We start from the raw sequence: 22,254 nt of genomic DNA on the forward strand, positions 1-22,254 counted from the left end.
TGGGTTTCCTCTGGGTACTCTAGTTTCCTCCCACCGTCCAACAATGTGCAGGTTAGGTGGATTGGCCATGCTAAATTGCCCCTTCATGTCCAAAGATGTATAGCTAAGGAGGATTTACAGGGTTAATGTGTGGGGTTATGGGGATAAGGCTTGGGTAAGATACTCTTTCAGAGAGCTTATGCAGACTTGATGGGCATAATGGCCACTTTCTGCACTGAAGGGTTTTAATGATTCTATGATCCTCCACTATATCTATGTAACCAAAGTTTCTCATCCCTGAAACTATTCCCATGAATCTTTCCTGCACTCTTGCAACTGCCTTCACATTCATCCTGACGAATGGTGCTGGGAACTGCACACAGTATTCCAGTTGGGGCTCAACTAGTGTTTATACAAGTTTAACAAAACGTCCTTGTTTTTGTACTCTGCGCCAATTTATAAAGCCCAGGATGCTGTACGCTTTATTAACTGCTCTCTCAACCTGTTCTGTCACATTCAATGATTTGTGCGTGTGTACGCTCAGGTCCTTCTGCACCTTCTTTAGAATTGTATTCTTTATTTGTGTTATCTCTCTCCTTTCATCTTACCAAAATGAATCAGTTCACACTTTTTCTCTGAATTAAATTTCATCTGCCATTTGTCTGCCCATTCCACCAATCTGTCGATGTCCTTTTTAATATATTTCAGAAAGAACAGGGATCCTAACACTGCCCCTTGGGAACTCAAGTATAAACCTTCCTTCACTCTGAAATAAAAACTTCAGCCTGAGATAAAAATAAAAGCTGCTCTCCCAGCATGTGAGCTACATTCCCTCCAAACATACTGACTACTTGTAGAAAAAAAAACTGACTTTTAAAACTTTCCCCTTAAACATTAAAAAAAATCTATAGCAACTACTATCACCAAAATGGTTTGTTGATTATGTTAAAGATGCACAGGTGTTGGGCATTAATTGATTAAGGATTGGTTCACACATGAAAGCATTGGGGAGATGGTTGTCTTGTGGTCATGTCACTGGGCTTGTAACTCCCACTTATCTGACGAAGGAGCAGCGCTCCGAAAGCTAGTGGCTTTTGCTACCAAATAAACCTGTCGGACTTTAACCTGGTGTTGTGAGACTTCTTACTGTGTTTACCCCAGTCCAACGCTGGCATCTCCACATCATGACTGGGCTTGTAAACCAGAGACCATAGCGAGTACTCTGAGTGCATGTGTTCAAATCTCACCATGGCCACTGGTGGAATTTATTGCTCCACCAGAAGCTGTCACCCTTGTAACTTTTGTTTAATTTATTGATATTTTTGTTCTATTTGAAAGAGTAGAATCATAGAATCCTACAGTGCAAAAGGAGGCCTTCGGCCCATCGAGTCTGCACCGACCACAATCCCACCTAGGTCCTATCCCCATAACCCCATGCATTTCCCCATGCCAGTCCTCCTGACCCTAAGGGGCAATTTAGCATGGCCAGTCCACCTAACCGCACATCTTTGGACTGTGGGAGGAAACCAGAACACCCGGAGGAAACCCATGCAGACACGGGGAGAATGTGCAAACTCCACACAGACAATGACCCGAAGCTGGAATTGAACCCTGGCCCCTGACGCTGTGCCAGCCCCCTACTAGAACTAGGGGATCCCACCAGGTGCTGTTGTCACCCCCATGACAACTTGTTTCCATTTAACAATGTGCAAGCATTAAAACCAGTAAGCCTGTTGATCATGATCGAGAGCAACGATGCTCTGTGGGTTCACTATTGCAGTGCTTAAAAAGGAACGTCGGAATTGCTACACAAAGACAATTTGACTTGCAATGTTCCGGTGGTCCAATGATACAGTGAAGTGGTTGACTAATAACAGTCAATCTCTATCACTTGGTCTGCAACAGACCCAGAAATGGCAGTAAGGTAAGTCGCTGAAGTTTAAAACCCTAAGAAACAAAATTTTAAAAGTTCACAATGTGCATTGGACTCCATGAAGATGTTTACAGTTACCAACCAATTCACTACTGTACCCACAGATATCTAAATACTGAAAGATAATGAACAGCGGAGAAGAGTCAAGTCAAACAAATTGCATTAATTCTGCTCACAACATTTTCCAAAGAAGCATATAAATATGCTTGCAAACTAACCTTTCTCCCTTGCAAAATGTCAAACAGCAGATCCCCACGAGCAAGATCAGTTTTGGGATGTGATTTGGGTGTTTCCTATGAAGCTGTCTAAATGAACTCTCTGTGAGAGATTGTCTTGTCAAAAAATAATTCAGTTTTATACGTAAAGGCCAATTGCAGGTTAATTATCGAACGTCTAATGAAATAAATCTGTCACAAAATAATAAGCTGTGCAAGTTCCACTTACCCTCTACAATCTACGGGTAAATTATCTAATTTTATTCTGTTAACGAGAGGGTCTTTTCTGTTTCCCTGCCATTATAGGTTTACAGTGTTGATTGGAGCCAGACACGAGGAGAACATCTGGTATTATCTGGTTCATGGGATCAAACAATAAAAATTGTAAGTTTATTCTGTTTTTCTTTAAAAAAAAAGCAAATAATAGAGAACATCAGTTTTTTTAGCTTTTGTTTTGAACATCACAAAAATGGAAATATAATTAAGGGACCCTTTGTGTAAAAAAAAGCATAGTAAAGCCCCGTTACTTACAGAGCTCATCGACAACACTTGTTGAACAGAACACCGGACTTTCTCTAAATCCCTAATAAGTTTTTGAAATTAGAAGTAAATTTGAAGAATGTTGTTGTGGTTCCAGCCACTCACCTCCTATTACGATAATAAGAACAAAAAAAAGTACAACACAGGAACAGGCCCTTCAGCCCTCCAAGCCGGTGCCGATCATGATGCCCTTACTAAAACAAAACCTGCCCTTACTCAGTCCATATTCCCCTATTTCCTTCCTATTCATGTACCCATCCAGATGCGTCTTAAACGTTGCTACTGTGCCTACTTCCACCACATCCTCTGGCAGCGCATTCCTGGGCACGCCCTGCGTGAAAAACTCCCCCCGCACATCTCCCTTAAACTTTCCCCCTCTCACATTGAACCTGTGCCCTCTTGTAACTGACACTTCCACCCTGGGAAAAAGCCTCTGACTATCCACTCTGTCTATGCCTCTCATAATTTTTTAGACCTCTATCAGGTCTCCCCTCAGCTTCTGCCTTTCCAGTGAAAACAATCCTAGTTTGTTCAACCTCAACCTCTCCTCATAGCCAACACCCTCGAGACCAGGCAACATCCTGGTGAACCTTCTTTGCACTCCCTTCAAAGCTTCCACATCCTTCTGATAATGTGGTGACCACAACTGCGCGCAATACTCCAAATGCGACAATGGGATAATATTCCTGAGGAATAGTTATGATCTTGGTTTTTATGCAAACGATGCCTTTGTGTTTGACCTTCGTTGGCCTGTGACTGATGACCTCAGTTCAGAAGGTAATTATGCCAGTGTATAGCTGTCCTTGCTCCATACTTTGTTGGGAATTAAAACCAGATTTGTTACAACATGAACAACAATGTTCTAACTGAAGATGGATGCCATGGATGCTTTCTGATATGAGGAAGTGCAAATGTGAAGAAAAAGTTGAAAAATTGAACCTATTTTAGAACAGAGGAGATTATGGAATGATTAACTGGCATCCTGGCTAATATTTATCCCATAATCAGCATCATGAAAAACTGGTTATCTGGTCGTTATCACATTGTTATTTGTTAAAGTTTGCTGTGAACAAATTGGCTACCACATTTCCGACATTACAACACTTTGCGGTATGGTGGCACAGTGATTAGCACTGCTGCCTCACAGCGCCCGGGACCTGGATTCGATTCCCAGTTTGGATCACTGTGCGGAGTCTGTACGTTCTTCCTGTGTCTGTGTGGGTTTCCTCTGGGTGATCGTGGGTTTCCTCCCACAGTCCGAAAGATGTTCTGGTTAGGTGTATTGGCTATGCTAAATTCTCCCTCAGCGTACCCGAACAATCGCCAGAGTGTGGTGACTAGGGGATTTTCACAGTAACTTCATTGGAATGTTAAAGTAGCCTACTTGTGACACTAATAAATAAAAAACAAAACTTTCAAAAGTGTTTCATTAGCTGTGAAGTGACATAAGAAAAAATGATATAAATGTGAAGTCATTATTTCTACTTGAAAAAGCTGTTTAAATTATGAAGGCATGGGACAAGGTAGATAGGTACAGACTTTCCGATAATTAAGTGGCCTGCAGAGAAGAGACATGGATAGAAGATTAAATGTAAGATATTTTGGAGAGCAAGCAGGAGAACATTTGTCTGGCAAAGGAAGGCGCTGAAGCCAGTCTATCTTCAGTATAAGTTTATTCACAAAACTCAGTATAACATAAGTGCAGACTACTACTCCCTTTCACATAGTCAGCCCACTTAAGTGGAAGGATAGATACATTTTTGAACAGTAAAGGAACTAAGGGCTATGGTGAGTGGGCAGGTAAGTGGAGCTGAGTCCACGAAAAGATCAGCCATGATCTTATTGAATGGCGGAGCAGGCTCGAGGGGCCAGATGGCCTACTCCTGCTCCTAGTTCTTAGGAATCACTTCTATATGTGGCCTAACCTTTCCCCAATTAGTTTCAACTGCTCTGAATCACAACTAGAGCATGCACTCAATTATTTGCAACATAAACACCTGAAACAAAGGTTAAATATTAACATGATTGAATCAAAAGGTCTGTTCTGTTTTGTAATTCTGTATTCCAGTTTTCTTACCTAAAAGTATATGTAAATTATGCAGCCTTTGCTTGTTTTCCTGCCACAAATTGGGCCTGCACATATGCAGCATGAAGCAAAGATGCGATGCATATTCATCTGCAGACATTTCAATACAAAAGCCATGGGAAATTAAAACAAATCTTAGAATTGATTGGTAAAGATTGGTACAAAACTGATTCTAATCCTATTCTATATTGCATAGCTGCGTGGCTGTTTACAGTGGCATTACCTTTACTCCTCTGCTTTTACGGACACTTAGTTGACACAGTTAAGTAATAATTCTATTTAGGACATCAAGAAAGCATTCAATACATTACAAACACTGAATCTGACAGGGTCATTTACAGAGTACATATTTTCACGTTTAAGTAAACAGGCAAGGCTGTGGAAAGACTTTTGTGCAGTATCCATTTAGAGCAATTCATTTTTGCAGTAAATGAGTGGAAAGTAATGTACCTATTTGATCAGTTGTGAGATTTTCATATATAAAAATCAGAGGCTCTTTCAACTTCTTAAAGGCTCATTCTTTCATTTTCATAGACACTATTTTGTCCCATTGAAACATTGGAGTTCAGAATAAAAAACAGACTATAAAACCTTAACAGCACTGAACTCTTTACATGTGGCAAGGATTCCAGTATCTACTTCAGCGTGTCAATAATGGAGCCTTTTAAAGAAGAAGAAATATGCCTGATTTTTTTCTGAACTTATGGGAATTGAGCAGAAGATTGTACACTTCACCAGGCAATGTGGCATGCTCTCTGGGGGGGAAAAAGGATGAATAAAAATGCAGTACTGCCATTAGCCTTATTTGCATTTTAAAAGTCATCTGAGAAAGAGTTTGAAATGAATTATTTTTAATTACAAAGCTTTCTGACATATAAGAACATAAGAAATAGGAGCAGGAGTAGGCCATCTAGCCCCTCGAGCCTGCCCCGCCATTCAATAAGATCATGGCTGATCTGACGTGGATCAGTACCACTTACCCGCCTGATCCCCATAACCCTTAATTCCCTTACCGCTCAGGAATCCATCCATCCGCGCTTTAAACATATTCAGCGAGGTAGCCTCCACCACCTCAGTGGGCAGAGAATTCCAGAGATTCACCACCCTCTGGGAGAAGAAGTTCCTCCTCAACTCTGTCTTAAACCGACCCCCCTTTATTTTGAGGCTGTGTCCTCTAGTTTTAACTTCCTTACTAAGTGGAAAGAATCTCTCCGCCTCCACCCTATCCAGCCCCCGCATTATCTTATAAGTCTCCATAAGATCCCCCCTCATCCTTCTAAACTCCAACGAGTACAAACCCAATCTCCTCAGCCTCTCCTCATAATCCAAACCCCTCATCTCCGGTATCAACCTGGTGAACCTTCTCTGCACTCCCTCCAATGCCAATATATCCTTCCTCATATAAGGGGACCAATACTGCACACAGTATTCCAGCTGCGGCCTCACCAATGCCCTGTACAGGTGCATCAAGACATCCCTGCTTTTATATTCTATCCCCCTCGCAATATAGGCCAACATCCCATTTGCCTTCTTGATCACCTGTTGTACCTGCAGACTGGGCTTTTGCGTCTCATGCACAAGGACCCCCAGGTCCCTTTGCACGGTAGCATGTTTTAATTTGTTTCCATTGAGATAGTAATCCCATTTGTTATTATTTCCTCCAAAGTGTATAACCTCGCATTTATCAACGTTATACTCCATTTGCCATATCCTCGCCCACTCACTCAGCCTGTCCAAATCTCTCTGCAGATCTTCTCCGTCCTCCACACGATTCACTTTTCCACTTATCTTTGTGTCGTCTGCAAACTTCGTTACCCTACACTCCGTCCCCTCCTCCAGATCATCTATATAAATGGTAAACAGTTGCGGCCCGAGTACCGATCCCTGCGGCACGCCACTAGTTACCTTCCTCCAACCGGAAAAACACCCATTTATTCCGACTCTTTGCTTCCTGTCGGATAGCCAGTCCCCAATCCACTTTAACACACTACCCCCAACTCGGTGTGCCCTAATCTTCTTCAGCAGCCTTTTATGGGGCACCTTATCAAACGCCTTTTGGAAATCCAAAAACACCGCATCCACCGGTTCTCCTCCATCAACCGCCCTCGTCACATCTTCATAAAAATCCAACATGTTCGTCAAGCACGACTTTCCCCTCATGAATCCATGCTGCGTCTGATTGATCGAACCATTTCTATCCAGATGCCCTGCTATCTCCTCCTTAATAATGGATTCCAGCATTTTCCCTACTACATAAGTTAGCATTTAATGTGGTAGCGAATTTTGATTTTGTGGAGCACTTGGATACCCCTTCTGATGCCTCCATTGAACAAAGAGCAAGTGGTTGAACAATGAATTGTGAATCTAATACACCAGTTTTCAGGACAATTGAAATTAAGATAATAAGGAAACGTGAGAAAATAAATGGACGATATTAGGAAACTAATGTTTTAGCATTAACAAAGCAATGTTAAAAATCATTTTATGAAGTGACTGGAGAGAAGTCATACTGTAAGGAAAATAACAATGTGGAGATGGTAATCGATGGAAACAAAAATGAAGAGCAAAAGTAGAGGATCTTAGACAAGTCAGTGAACTTAAAGTTACTTTGAACCTAAGTATTGATAAACCCTAGGATCCTTTTATAAATGAGAAACGTAATAGGACAGAAGAGACAACTTTGTGGAAAATCGTTTGAATTATTTTTCCACAACATTCGTAACTATAAACCGCATCACTCTCATTTCCAAACAAATTTAAGTAGCTTGGGCTCATCTGTATAAAATAAACTAAATAGACATAAAAGTGTGTTGAGTCCTGGGAAATACATGAAATGTCGGATGGAAAATTAATGAATTATTTAATGTTTGTGAAGTGCTTTGAGACATCCCTCTACAATAAGTCACAGTATTATTTTCTGAACCTCACTGTCACCAATCTGGGTGGGATCTGAGGACTACCAATCTCCAGGTAAAGGTTAGTGAAATCCAGGGACGTAATGGGAGAAGCTGTACTCTATACATAATCCATCTGAATATGCTATGTGCTGCCCTGTGAATTACCCATGATTTCTGATACACAGTTAATTGCATAAATACTCGTATCAAATCGAAACACTGGCTTTGGACCAATAAGCGGTTTTACCCACCAGATTGAACAAACAATAAGCAGTGCAACGCAATGGATTATATAATTCACTTCTGGCCTGGACACAACCATTTGATTTCTCCCTAAAGATAACTGCCAAGCGAAGGATTTACCTTCCAGAGCCAGAATCTAAGTTACCCTTTCAAAAGCTGTTATTCACATTTTAGAACTCTCGGCCCAATGGCTGAAAGTATCATTTACAGCCACTCCATGAAAACTCATGCTGTGGATTGTCATATGATTCTGTAAGATGAAATCTCTGTCTCCGAAAGCTGTTTGTCACAGATGCCTCACTCCGATCAATGAACCTACACTTTTCTTATAAAGTTCTTAAAGTATCCGTCAAATTCAGCATATGAAATGAAGGCCTATCATTCGAACCGTGATTAGATAGCTTGTGAATAGCCCACAGATAGCCTGAAAGAGGTGTTTATTTGATGTATGAACTTTACTTTTATCTTGGGCATGGCTTTACCCGCAGAGAAGGTGATCAGTACTTTTGTTTCTCGTAGTGGGATCCGGTGGTAAAAGATTCAGTCTCTACGTTCCGTGGCCATGAAAGTGTCATTTACAGCACTATCTGGTCACCACATATCCCAGGTTGCTTTGCTTCAGCCTCAGGTACATTTTATTTCATTACAAGTTGATTTATTGAAATACTATTTTGCAGTACAAAAATTGTTAAGTGATTCTTGATCCTACCACTTCACCAAAACTCTTCAAATATTTTCAAATTATTCAGGAAAGCTACAATTACACTTGGGTGTATAAAATTTGACACTTACCTGGCAGGGGAGAGTCTATGGTCAGGCAGGTTGATCTCCCAGGCTAGGGTAGAGTAAAGGACCAGGGTAGCCAATGAGGTTCAACTGAGACCGAGCCTGATGCAATTTTCAAAGCCATTTTGGCCTTTTGTCCAAGATGAAGTGTTAGATCAAGCCCAGGAGGGGGTGCAATGCCTTATCCTGTCAGCTTGAATCTTGTTTGTCCCTCTCGAGGGGGGGCCATGAATTGGATCCAATGTGAACTTGGTTTTTTGGATGGAATAACATTTTTTTTTAAAGTATAAAATTTGACACTATGTTTCCCTGTAATGTGTAGTTAACTTTGTTCTATGAGTTTCATGATAATGACATTGCAGTCTGAACTTACAGGGCTCATTAACGAAGATCTGGAGTGAAAGCCTTAACCTTTACAGATTTTATTTAAAGTTGCAAAAAATTCCTAAATCTGGCTGCATTCAAACTCATTTTGATGATGAGTAACTTCTTGAGACTTTGTCCGAGTTTATTATATCCTCTAAACCATTTGTAGATTGTACTGCACCTTTTTAAATTTACTTTTGAGGAGTCATAGTCATAGAGGTTTACAGCATGGAAACAGGCCCTTCGGCCCAACTTGTCCATGCCGCCCTTTTTTTTAAAAAACCCCTAAGCTAATCCCTTGCCCGCATTTGGCCCATATCCCTCTATACCCATCGTACCCATGTAACTATCTAAATGCTTTTTAAAAGACAAAATTGTACCCGCCTCTACTACTACCTCTGGCAGCTTGTTCCAGACACTCACCGCCCTCTGTGTGAAAAAATTGCCCCTCTGGACACTTTTGTATCTCTCTCCTCTCACCTTGAATCTATGCCCTCTAGTTTTACACTCCCCTTCCTTTGGGAAAAGATATTGACTATCTAGCTGATCTGTGCCCCTCATTATTTTATAGACCTCTATAAGGCCACCGCTCAGCCTCCTACGCTCCAGAGAAAAAAGTCCCAGCCTCTCCTTATAACTCAATCCATCAAGTCCCGGTAGCATCCTAGTAAATCTTTTCTGCACTCTTTCTAGTTTAATAATATCCTTTCTATAATAGGGTGACCAGAATTGCACACAGTATTCCAAGTGTGGCCTTACCAATGTCTTGTACAACTTCAACAAGATGTCCCAATTCCTGTATTCAATGCTCTGACTAATGAAACCAAGCATGCCGAATGCCTTCTTCACCACTCTGTCCACCTGTGACTCCACTTTCAAGGAGCTATGAACATGTACCCCTAGATCTCTTAGTTCTGTAACTCTCCCTAATGCCCTATCATTAACTGAGTAAGTCCTGCCCTGGTTCAATCTACCAAAATGCATCATCTCGCATTTGTCTAAATTAAACTCCATCTGCCATTCGTCAGCCCACTAGCCCAATTGATCAAGATCCCGTTGCAATTGGAGATAACTTTCTTCACTGTCCACTATGCCACCAATCTTAGTGTCATCTGCAAACTTACTAACCATGCTTCCTATATTCTCATCCAAATCATTAATATAAATGACAAATAACAGTGGACCCAGCACTGATCCCTGAGGCACACCGCTGGTCACAGGCCTCCAGTTTGAAAAGCAACTCTCTACAACCACACTCTGGCTTCTGTCAAGAAGCCAATTTTGTATCCATTTAGATACCTCACCCTGGATCCCGTGAGATTTAACCTTATGCAACAACCTACCAGAAGGTTATAGTCATGTATGCCGAACAAAACCATTGCATATTTTGATAATGCAATGCTTTTGAGAGAATGTTTGGATGCTTAATGAGAAGACTACATTGTACGGTAACTCTTCTGGAAGGATTCACATGAGCTTTCCTTGTGCCCACCCCACAGATTGAAGACAGATGATGAGTGAATAATTAAGTTGTACCTTTGTAACTTTGTGGTTAGATTTTATGCAAGTTCTGTACACTTCTCAGGGCATTGTAAGTTTTCTACCAGATAGCTTTTTTTGCACAATTATGGAGAAATTACCTTGAACTGCAAGTTGAAAATAGCAAACCTTTACTCAGTGTGATTTACTTTGAATTTCCGTGAAGGACGACACCAGCACTTCTCATGACCAGAATTCCATTAGCAGAATTATTGTAGCAGCAGTAAAGTCTGTTTTGTTCTCGCAATGATCCTTGGCACAACTATTAGAAATGTTCCTTTTGCTACTTATTTTGCATATTGACATATAAAATTCGAAGTTAATGCTTTCCAGGTTGTTATGGAGATTTTCTGCAGACTAACTTACTGTGTTTGCCTGGTTGGTGGAGCAGCTGTCAAATGTTAAAAAAAACTGCACGGAAAAATTGCAATGTATTAATTTTCAAACACGTTAGATGGTTCCTCACCATTCATTGCTATCTCTTAGCTTCCTTTTCCTCCTGCATTGTTTTCTCATCTACCATCTTTATCTCTCTTTCTCCTTGGCGGATTTCTTTCTCCCATTTCCTGTTTCTGTGCTTTACCGTTCTCTTTGTGTCTGTGCCCAACATCCCTTTCTGAAAGAATGAACATGATCAGAGCTGATTACCATGAAACTGAGCTTGTGTTTTGCCATGCAGTAACTGCTTGAGTTTGTACTGCATCATTAATGTAGAAAAAATAATCACCCAGAAATACTTTGCAAAGTCGTAATCAAAAGATGGACACAGCCAAAGAACCAGAGGGTTTTAAGAAGAAGAGGCAAAGCAGTTTGGAGGAGATGCACAAGAGGACTAGCTCATAAGAATGGAGAGTTAGGAAGAGGAGGTGTTTAGGCTGTGTGGATTGTGGATACAGGGGAGTGGGGGGGGGGGGGGGGGGGGGGGGGCGCGAGTGGTGAGACCACAAAGAGATTTCAGTATTGAGATGGAAACTTGACCTTGGCTACCAGTTCTTCAATGCCGCCTGTGTAACTTGATGAGTAACTTGATCACTTGTAACTTGATCATAACTTGATGAGGACAGTGGGAATGGGTGAATGGACACTTTGGTGATGGATGCAGGCAACATAATTCTGATGGACAGATATTTCGGGAAGGTAGCGGATGGGAGGTTGATCAGAAGAGAATTGGATTATTTGATGGTGAGTGGTAAAAAGCATTGATGAGGCTTTCTGCATCACTCCGGTGTTGTAAGGGTGGTATAAGTAGATGGCCTATGTGTTGGAGGTGAAATGGGATCTGGATATATGTGGTTGGATACACAGAAGATTGTTTGCTCTGGCTCCACTCTGAAGACTTGAGCACAGAATCCAGGCTGGCACTTCAGTGCAGTACTGAACGTGTGTTAGGGGGCTCCCTTTTTGAGCTGAGACATTTAACTGAACCCCATCTCTCCTCCCGGGCAAGTGTAATCGCTTCTCAATCTTTTGGCTAAGATCAAGCATCAGATCAAGCCCAAGATCAGATGCAATGCCTTTTCTTGTCAGCTTGGATCTTGTATATCTCTCTTGTGGGGACCATGAATTGGATTCAATTTCAATTGTTTTTTGGAGCAAGCAAGGAGATGAATTAAGGGCTTGCCCTGTCCATTCTGCGCATTGGCTTTGTAACTTTAAGATTGGAGCAAAAATTTTTTTTAAAAGATCCCAGGATGCTACTTTAACCTTGCCTATTTACCTTTTGTGTGGCGCCTTAACTAATGTAAGAAGTCTCACAACACCAGGTTAAAGTCCAACAGATTTACCCCAGTCCCAATGCCGGCATCTCCGCATCATGCCTTAACTAATGCCTTTTGGAAATCCGTATACACAACGGATCTACCCTACTAATTACATCCTCAAAAATCCTAATAAATTTGACAAACAGGATTTCCCCTTCATGAAACCAAGCTGACTTTTCTGATTGTACTTTCTAAGTGCACTAAGTCACTCAAAGAGATAGGACAGGTGACCAAAAGCTTTGTTAAAGGCAGTAGATTTTAGGAGTGATTTTAAAGGAGATAAGCAGAGAGAGATTTAGGGAGGGAATTCCAGAGTTTGTAGCCTAGCCTGCTGAAAGCACTGCTGTCAATAGCGAAGCAAAGGAAATCTGGGGTCTGCAGAGATCTGAATTGGAGGAGCTCAAAGATCTTGTACTGAACAAGGAAAGGCTATTTTAATCTGCCTTTTGAAGCTCACACACTGACCATCATAAACAAACAAGATCAGTGCAGAAGGAGGATCCTTACATCCTGCTGAGAGGAAAAAGGTGAGTAAGTGCAATATATTTTTATATATATATACAAATATATATATATATAAAACTTTCACAATAACTTCATTGCGGTGTTAATGTAACTTGTGATACTAATAAATAAACTTTATTTTAATTGAGTTTTGCACACAAATTGTAATATCCATCAAGTCAACTAAATGGAGCGGCACGATGGCACAGTGGTTAGCACTGCTGCTTCACAACGCCAGGGAGCTGGGTTCGATTCCCAGCTTGCCTTACTGTATGTGTGGAGTTTGCACGTTCTTCCCCCTGCGTGGGTTTTCCGGGTGCTCCCACAGTCTGAAAGACGTGCTGGTACATTGACCCGAACGGGCACCGGAGTGTGGCGACTAGGGGAATTTCCACAGTAACTTCATTGCAGTGTTAATGTAAGCCTTACTTGTGACAAATAAATAAACTTTAAATATGCACTGTCGCACCGGAAACTGGTTTTATCATCTTGGAACTTTGTGGCTATTAACCCCCTGATTTTGAATTGGATGGAGTCAATGATAAAGTTCCCTGAAGTTGACCTGATGACACTATTTAAATGCAAATTCTCCTTGCTTGACTTTTGGGGTGCATTATTTATGTGATACCACATGGTGGCGCCAGCTCTGCACCTTTAGTCCCAAATGCGTTTTTAAGAGGCTACCTAACTGTTGTGTGTGAATACAAACAACATTTCAAGCATGCATGTTTCATGCTCTTTGGCAATGATTTTGAATAACAAAGCATTATTTTCTCTTAGCATTAATTTACTCTTGAATTTTTCTTGGTTTCCTGAAAGGAAAGAGAAATAGCCCCGATTAATTGAAAAGCTTACGTGGTTTTAGACGTTTGTAATTAGTGTTGTATGTTTAATTCCAAGCACATAGATTCGCAGAGTATCTTAAGTTATACAAAGTCAAAGCTTTCTGATGTGTTGCCTAGGGTTCTCCACATAGAATTATCCACAAACCCCTTCACAGGATGGCACGGTAGCACAGTGGTTAGCACTGTTGCCTCACAGCGCCAGGGGCCTGGGTTTGATTCCCGGCTTGGGACATTGTCTGTGTGGAGTTTGAACGTTCTCCCTGTGTCTGCGTGGGTTTCCTCCGAGTGCTCCGGTTTCCTCCTGCCGTCTGAAAGACGTGCTGGTTAGGTGCATTGGCCATGCTAAATTCTCTCTCAGTGTACCCGAACAGGTGCCGGAGTGTGACGACTAGGGGGTTTTCACAGTAACTTCATTGCAGTGTTAATGTAAGCCTACTTGTGATACTGTTTTAAAAAAAAACCTCTCAGAACTTAAGACATTTGTGGAAAAGATGTTTTTTGGATAAATAAAATGCATACAGGTTATCGACAAATGTAGAAGTAAACTTTTCAGAATTAGCAAGTGGATCTCCTACAATATTTGCTCCTTGAATCAATGCATACGTTTCCACTGATGATAGCAAAGATGGTAAGAGAGATTAGAAACGTAAAAGACATATTGATGATCCAAAGAATGTGCAAATAGTTAAGGCAGGTTATTTAAGTTTCAGAAAGTTCAAGGGTGAAATGAAGGGAATATCTGTTTTGCGTTGGGCTTGCGTAGGAAATAGCAGACCTATCAAATACAGGGAGTGAGGAAGTGGGAAATGACTGGTAGGGAGACCTATTATGAGTGGAAGTGTGGAAATGAGAGATCAAGTTGAGGTTTTTGTCTGCCTCAGTAGAGGGGAATCCTTGGCTGAGACGAATAAAGCCTTTTCCGTAGCTCTGGTGTGGAAGGTAATATTGTCAGAGGAGAGATGACAGAGACTGAGAAAGTGGGAGAAGTGAATATTGTCCTTCTATGGAATCAGTCTCCTTCTTAAGCACTGCAGAGTGACTTTCCCTGTGACACCCGATTCCTCTCTGCCTAAATCCCTAACGGTAGTCATGATGTGGAGATACCAGCGTTGGACTGGGGTAAATACAGTAAGAAGTACTTTGAGACTTGATTACCTGTAAAGACTCGCATTCCAACCATTATATTGTAAATTGAGTTGTGTCTTTATATGCCCTGTTTGTGAACTGAAATCCCTCTCACCTGATGAAGGAGCAGCGCTCCGAAAGCTAGTGGCTTTTGCTACCAAATAAACCTTTGGACTTTAACCTGGTGTTGAGAGACTTCTTACTGTGTAAATCCCTAATATCAGGGATGGGCAATTTACTTTCTTGGAACTGTTCCTTGCGAGCACAGTAAATGTAATGCTTAGCGATTCGCTTCCTCTCACACCAGTGTCCAGGGTTCCAAACACTTCTTTGAGTGAGGCAGCAATTTAATTACTCCTCCATCAATCCAGTGTGTTGTATTCAGTGCTCATGGTGCAGCCTCCTTTACACTGGGGAGGGCCAAACATCAATTGGCTGTTTGATTTGCTCCCCACTTCCATGCTGTCTGCAAATGCCACTTGCCATTTTAATCTTCCATTACATTCCTTTACACTCCCACTCTGGCCTTGGGTGACCCCTGGTGATTGTTAGCCTGTGGAACAACAGTTCTTCTTTCTAGCCAGCACGGTGCGGCACAGCGGTTAGCACTGCTGCCTCACAGCGCCAGCGACCCAGGTTCAATTCCGGTCACTGTCTGTGTGGAGTTTGCACATGCGGGTTAGGTTGATTGGCCGTGCTAAATTGCCTCTTAGTATCAGGACTAGCAGGGTAAATATGTGGGGTTATAAGGATAGGGCCTGGGTGGGATTGTGGTCGGTGCAGGTTCGATGTGCCAAATGGCCTCCTCCTACACTGTAGGGATTTTATGATCAGGCCTTCATATTGACTTGCTTAACGCTTTAGATCTTAATTACAGCTCTCACTTTCTCTCTGACAGTCGCTACTGGTGATGTAGGATGGGTATACCAGTGCTTCCAGGAATGGAGAAAGGAAGGTTGGAAATTCTTCCATTGAAACAGCCAGCAGGGTCGTCTACAGTCTGACCTCGACTGGCTTTTTCCTTTTACCTGACACTTAGGCCACTGGTACCTGTTTTGCTTCACCAGGTTTCAGTACTCACTTCTTTCACCATAGTGAATCTGATTTACCTATTTTCGCATTGTCTCGCTTTTGGCTATTTCTCTCAAATTTTCTTACCTTGGCTTTTGATTTGTACTGTTATCACTCATGTTGTCTTCTCATGTTCTCCACCTAAGGTCTCACAGTGGTTAGCACTGCTGCCTCACAGAGCCAGGGACCTGGGTTCGATACCCGGCTTGGGTCACTGTCTGTGTGGAGTTTGCACATCCTCCATGTGTCTGCATGTGCTTCCTCCGGGTGCTCCGGTTTCCACCCACACTCTAAAGATGTGTGGGTTAGGTTGATTAGCCATGCAAAAATTGTCAGAGGGATTAGCAGGGTAAGTATGTGGGATTAAGAGGATAGGGCCTGGCTGTGATTGTTGTCAGTGCAGGCTCAATGAGCCGAATGCACTGTAGGGATTCTATAATTCTAAGCACTTTGCGATTCATTTGTATTCCTGTATATGTGTGTTGCTGTACCCCTACCCTTCTTCACTTCCTTCTAATAAACTCCTTATCTGTAATATCGTCTAGTTCCGATGCAGGAATGTCAACATTTTCCAATTTTATGGAAGTGGGCGAACTTACTTCCAGCCATTTGTTTTTGTTTGAGATTTGCAGCATTTCCAGTATTGTATTTTAGGAAGAGGGGTTATTTTTGGATTTAAACCGTTTTTAGAGCTTGAAAGTAATTATTTTTCTCTCTGAAGCTAAAAATCTGGAAATGAATATTAATCAAGCAGCTTTTATATTTAAGTTTATTTATTTGTGTTACAAGTAGGGTGACACCAACATTGCAATGAAGTAACTGTGAAAATCCCCTCGTCACCACACTCCGGCGCCTGTTCGGGTACAGTGAGGGAGAATTTATCATGGCCAATGCACCTAACCAGCACGTCTTTCAGACTGTGGGAGAACATGCAGACACCGCACAGACAGTGACCCAAACCAGGAATCGAACCTGGACCCCCAGCGCTGTGAGGCAGCAGTGTTGACCACTGTGCCACCTTGTTGGCCATAAGTTACAGAGATTTATGCCATAAATATAAGACGATATAAAAGTCTTGAGGGCAGAGATTTAAATACAGGAAGCAACTGGCAATGGGAAAGATGGTGTGAGGTCTGACTGTACTGAAGGAGCACACTTGGAGGTGAAGCTGACCAGCAAGATCGTGGCAAAAGGAAACGGCTCAAAAGGGACTAAGGCCATTTTGTCATTCATTACCCTGAGTCCCCCTTCCCATTGAACCCCAGGAACTCTCCAAAACCTCTTCCCTTCTTTCCTCAATGCTTCTGGATCTCAGGACCATCTCCCCTCCCAGTGCTCAGAAACCTTTGGCCGTCCAGTGCTTACAAATGCTGAGACCACTAATGTCCTTTAGGAAAGGAAATCTGCTGTCCTTACTTGGTCTGGCCTATATGTGACTCCAGAGCCACAGCACTGTGGTTGACTCTCAACTGCCCTCCAACGGCAACTAGGGATGGGCAACAAATGCTGGCCAGCCAGCGAAGCCCATGTCCCACGAATGAATTTTTTAAAAAAGACCACCCTCGCCTCCACACTCCCCACCTTCTGTGGTTCCGTTTGCCCACGATGCCTCAGCCAACGATTAATGTCCTGTTACTGAATACATTCCTCGTGGAATCTTTCTCTGTAATGCTCATACACCCTAGGAGCCCCGCAATGTGCTGCTAAATCCTGAGACCCTTTCTCATCAGGAAACTACCTTTCCAGGTCCTGTGCTGTACCCAGTGCGTTGTTTATCAATTCTCTGGTTCAGCGTGAGCTTCTTCCAATCTTTTAGGCTTCTCCCATTTTACTTGGAGTCACCACAATGCTAATTGATCACCTTCTCCATCTCCTCCTGTCAGTCACCCATTCCTCTTCCAATGCCACTGCATTTAATTCTCTCACCACCCGGACCACTGCATCTTTTCATCCAGTCAGGTAAATCGTATTTTTTATGTGAAGGGATCAAAAAAACAGCACAGGCCGGAGCGGCAGCACACATGCTGTCCCAACCCACGTTACATGATCATGTCCCAAGCTAAAATTGGGGAAACTGTCCTTTTTCCTATTTTCCTACTGTCTCCTTTCCCATGCACTTGTCACTCCTGGCACTGGGAGAAGACTGCATCGTTAAGCTATTTCATAGACATTTCATAGAATCCCTACAGTGCAGAAAGAGGCCATTCAGCCCATTGAGCCTGCACCAACAACAACCCCACCCAGGCCCTATCCCCGTATCTCAAGTATTCGCCCTGTGCATCCCCCCGACACTAAGGGGCAATTTAGCATGGCCAATCCGCCTAACCCGCACATCTTTGTAGTGCGGGAGGAAACCGGAGCACCTGGAGAAAACCCACGCAGACACGGGGAGAATGTGCAAACTCCACACAGACAGTGACCCAAGCTGGGAATCGAACCCAGGGTCCCCGGCGCTGTGTTCTCCAAAAAATATAAAAATCAAGGGGTGGAGTTAGGGTTGTCCTTTGATCCCCAAAAAGCAAGTTCTTCTGGTGATGGAAAACTCTGAAAGATGCTTCGTATGTCTCCTGCTGGCACAGAACAAAATCCAAATTTAGCTGAATGGAACATTGATGTGTTCCTTCAACACTTGAAAAGTAATTCCACTTTGGCTCAGTCTTTAACAAAACGTCGGGTAAACCTTTCTTGTCAAAGCTGCCAGTGTGTAGCTTTAATAGGAAGTGCATGACTTTTAGCACATGTAGATCGAAATGACATTATCAGTTCCACTGGAAGCTGTATCGTCAAAAGTGTAGTTAAATTGCCAGAGTACCACTTATCACTGAGCTTATCCGTAATCGCAAGGGGAAAACGCAGCATTACAAACTCCCAGCCTCTGTTCAGTTGTGATCTTACATTTTGTTTAATTATAACAGGACTAGGCAGGGTAGATGCAGGGAGGATGTTTCCAATGGTGGGGAAGTCCAAAACCAGGGTTTACAGTCTGAGGATTCGGGGTAGACCATTTAGGACGGAGGTGAGGAGACATTTCTTCACCCAAAGAATGGTGAGCCTGTGGAATTCATTACCACAGGAAGTAGTTGATGTCAAAACATTGAATGTATTCAAGAGGCAGCTGGAAATAGTACTTGGGGCGAATGGGATCAAAGGTTATGGGGAAAAGCAGGATTCGGCTATTGAGTTGGATGATCAGCCAAGATCGTAATGAATGGCGGAGCAGGCTCGAAGGGCCACATGGCCTCCTCCTGCTCCTATCTTCTATGTTTTCTGAGGTGAGTGAGAATTTCTTAATCCTGCGGCGGTCATGATGCACTCGATGAGCTCCAGCTTCTGGAAGATAAACAGAGGATGGAGAAAAATGTTCAAACTGGAAAAGAAACACGATGAGAGGAATGAGACCAGAAACACATTTCACCCTGGGGACTGAAATGATGTCAGGGGCCAGTTTTATTTATAGGCCAGGACTGGGTTGTTTGGCCGAAGGTGCCATTTTCTTTTGTTTGCTTTTAAATCAATCTCCCGGTAAAGTGGTGATAAAATCACAAACGCAGAGGGGCCATGCCAAATGCAATGTAATTACATTATCAGCTAACAGCATCATGAGTGCAAAATATCAATAGGATAACTTAAATTGAATGAAAATCAGTCGTTCCACTGCACCAGATTACAGATCTGCAGTGAAGACAGATATTTTCTCCTTGATCTCCTGTGGCTGAATAGTTTATATAAAAGGAAAAAAAACTAAGAGGTGCAGGACTTGCACTTGTAACTTTACACGTCTTCCCTAACTTTGTTTTTTGTGATTCTCAGTCCACGTCTTCTGAAACTTTCCTTTGAGGACCCGTTATCGCATCACGTTTTTTTCGTCAACTCTGCTGTACTTTTTGTTATTTTGTTCTCTAACTGGTTAACATTTTTTTGCCCTAGATCTATTACCAATGCTTTTCAGTCTGTATCTTCTGCTTGACCATTCTGGTATCACATCCAGAACTTTGCACATAATAATAAAACCTAGGGTGATTTTACTGTCAAATCACTAGAAAGCAATTTTGAGCGACTAGTAACTTGAGTATTAGGTCAGAGCAGGCTAAAGACAAGCTTTGTGAAAACCCCTTGAAAGGGTTGCCAAGAGAGCTTTGAGCATCCCTCCCGCCCCCACCGCCCCTCTCCCACCCCCAACCACCTCCAGTTTGATGTGAAGATTTATTCTAAAAGTGTTTCGTTCATCTTTTGGAAATACGTAAGTAAAAAAAAAAAAATTAGAGGTTCAGTTCATTAGAATCCAGGAGTTTATGAAGCGATTGAGTTGAACAGAATAGATAGAAACAGACTGTTACAAATTCCTGAGCCGTCAAGGTGGTAGAGACTTTGATGTCATATTAAAGATAAGAAATTCAGGACAGGGAGAAGAAGAAACCTTTTTTTTTACTGACAATGCAGGAACAGAAGAAATAGGAGCAGAAATACAGCCTATTTTGCCGTTCGGTAACCACATGTCTGAACTTCTATATTAAATAGTTCCACATTCCCGCCCCAATGAATAAGAGCAAAACATTAACTCCACACTAGAGGTAGTCACCTTAGCCTACCACATTGCACAGAATTAGCAAACCCTTCCTACAAATCTATTTCTTGTGTATCTTAATTTTAAAAAAATGCTTGCAATGTGTTTTAATTCCAATATGAGAAAATAATGAGAAAATAAATCTTTGTGGAAGATTTAAAAGAACAACAGACCAGAAATTAATGTTAGAATAGAATCCATACGGTACAGAAAGAGGCTAATTGGTCCATCGTGTCTACACTGGCACTCAGATAGAGCATCTTACACAATTCCAAGGTGCAGAGGGTGTTCTAGATGTCCTAGTGCACAATTAAGGCAGCTCATGGAATGCTTTACTGCCCTCTGAAATGGCCTAGCAAGCTACTTGGGTCAAGGGCAATTAAGGATGGGGAACAAATGTTTGCCTTGCCAGTGACAGCCACATCCCATGAAAGACTAGAACACACATTATGAAGCTGGATAGTTTTCCCCCTCCCTGGTGATCAAGTCTGGTCTGAGCAACTGACTGTGCTCTAATTAGACAGTCAGCTGTTAGAACTTGCAGAAATTCACGTTAAAGCACTGAAGAGTGAATTGTGAAAGTGTATGTTTTCCTGATTGTAAATACTGAAACAATAAAATATGTAGACATCTAAATATTTTGTGCACGGAAAAAAATGACCCTTTGCAGGCTGCACAGCTTCTAGTTTTAAGTGATTTCACCAAGGCCTTCAGTCAGAGTAGTGATAATGTGGAACCCGCCACCACATGGAGTAGTTGAAGTGGTCAGCACAGATGCAATTAGGGAGATAAATACACATTGGAGAAAAGGAAAACCACAGCACTGCCCTCTGAAATAGCCTAGCAAACCACTCAGTTCAAGGGCAATCAGAGATAGGCAATAATTGCTGGCCTACACAGTGACACCCACATTCCCTGAACAAATAAAAATAAACACACACACTCAAGTCCCTTAGAACATTCACACTTTCAAGCTTCTCGCCTTTTAAAAAATATTTTGTTTTCTTATTCTTACAACCAAAGTGAATAATTTCCTTATATTATGCTCCATCTGACATCTGGTTGACCACTCATCTAATCTCTATATTTCTTTGCAGCCTCTCTGTGTCCTTCCCACAGCTTCCACTTAGCTTGGTATCTTAGATACAATACTCTCTGTCTCTTCAGCTAAGTCATTAATATAGTCTGTAAGTGGCTAAGACCTCAGCACTGTTCCTTGTGACACTTCACCATTCATTACCTGGTAACTTGAAAAAGCCCTATTAATGCCCACACTCTGTTTTCTATCATTTAACCGTTCTGTTATCCATGCTAATATATTACCCCCAATTCCATGAGCCTTTATGTTGCCTATTAACATTTTGTGTGGCACCTTATCAAATACCTTTTGGAAATCTAGGTACCCTGCATCTACTGCTTCCTCTTTATCTACCCTACTAGCTACATCCTCAAATCTGCCAAACAGCATTTCCCTTTGGTAAAACCATATTGACTGGTTCTAATCATACTGTGCTTTTCTGAGTGCATTGTTAAAACTTCTTTGAAAATAGATTCTGGCATTTTCCCAGCAACTGATTGAGCCACCAATTAGACTAACTGGCTGTTGTTCACTGTTTTCTCTCTCCCTCCTTCCTTGAAAAGCAATGTTATACTTGTCAACTTCCAATCTAGTGGGACCGCTCCTGAATCCAGGGAATTTTGGAAAATCGTAGCCAGCACATCCACTATTTTTGCAGCTATCTCTTTTAGAAACATAAGACATAGGCCATCATGTGCTGGGATTTGTCAGATTTTAGTCCCT

General features: G+C 42.0%; 1 protein-coding gene across 1 annotated transcript in view; it reads left to right on the forward strand.

The window, feature by feature from the left end:
* The window catches only part of pex7 (peroxisomal biogenesis factor 7), a 95,884-nt gene that overhangs the window by 19,029 nt on the left and 54,601 nt on the right, over positions 1 to 22,254 (forward strand). The window contains exons 4-5 of the mRNA XM_078212579.1: positions 2,434 to 2,511; positions 8,413 to 8,521. Of these exons, the coding sequence (XP_078068705.1) occupies positions 2,434 to 2,511; positions 8,413 to 8,521 (187 nt within the window). The remainder of the gene's footprint in view (positions 1 to 2,433; positions 2,512 to 8,412; positions 8,522 to 22,254) is intronic.

Source organism: Mustelus asterias, chromosome 5 (genome assembly GCF_964213995.1).
Source record: "Mustelus asterias chromosome 5, sMusAst1.hap1.1, whole genome shotgun sequence".
Lineage (NCBI taxonomy): Eukaryota > Metazoa > Chordata > Chondrichthyes > Carcharhiniformes > Triakidae > Mustelus > Mustelus asterias.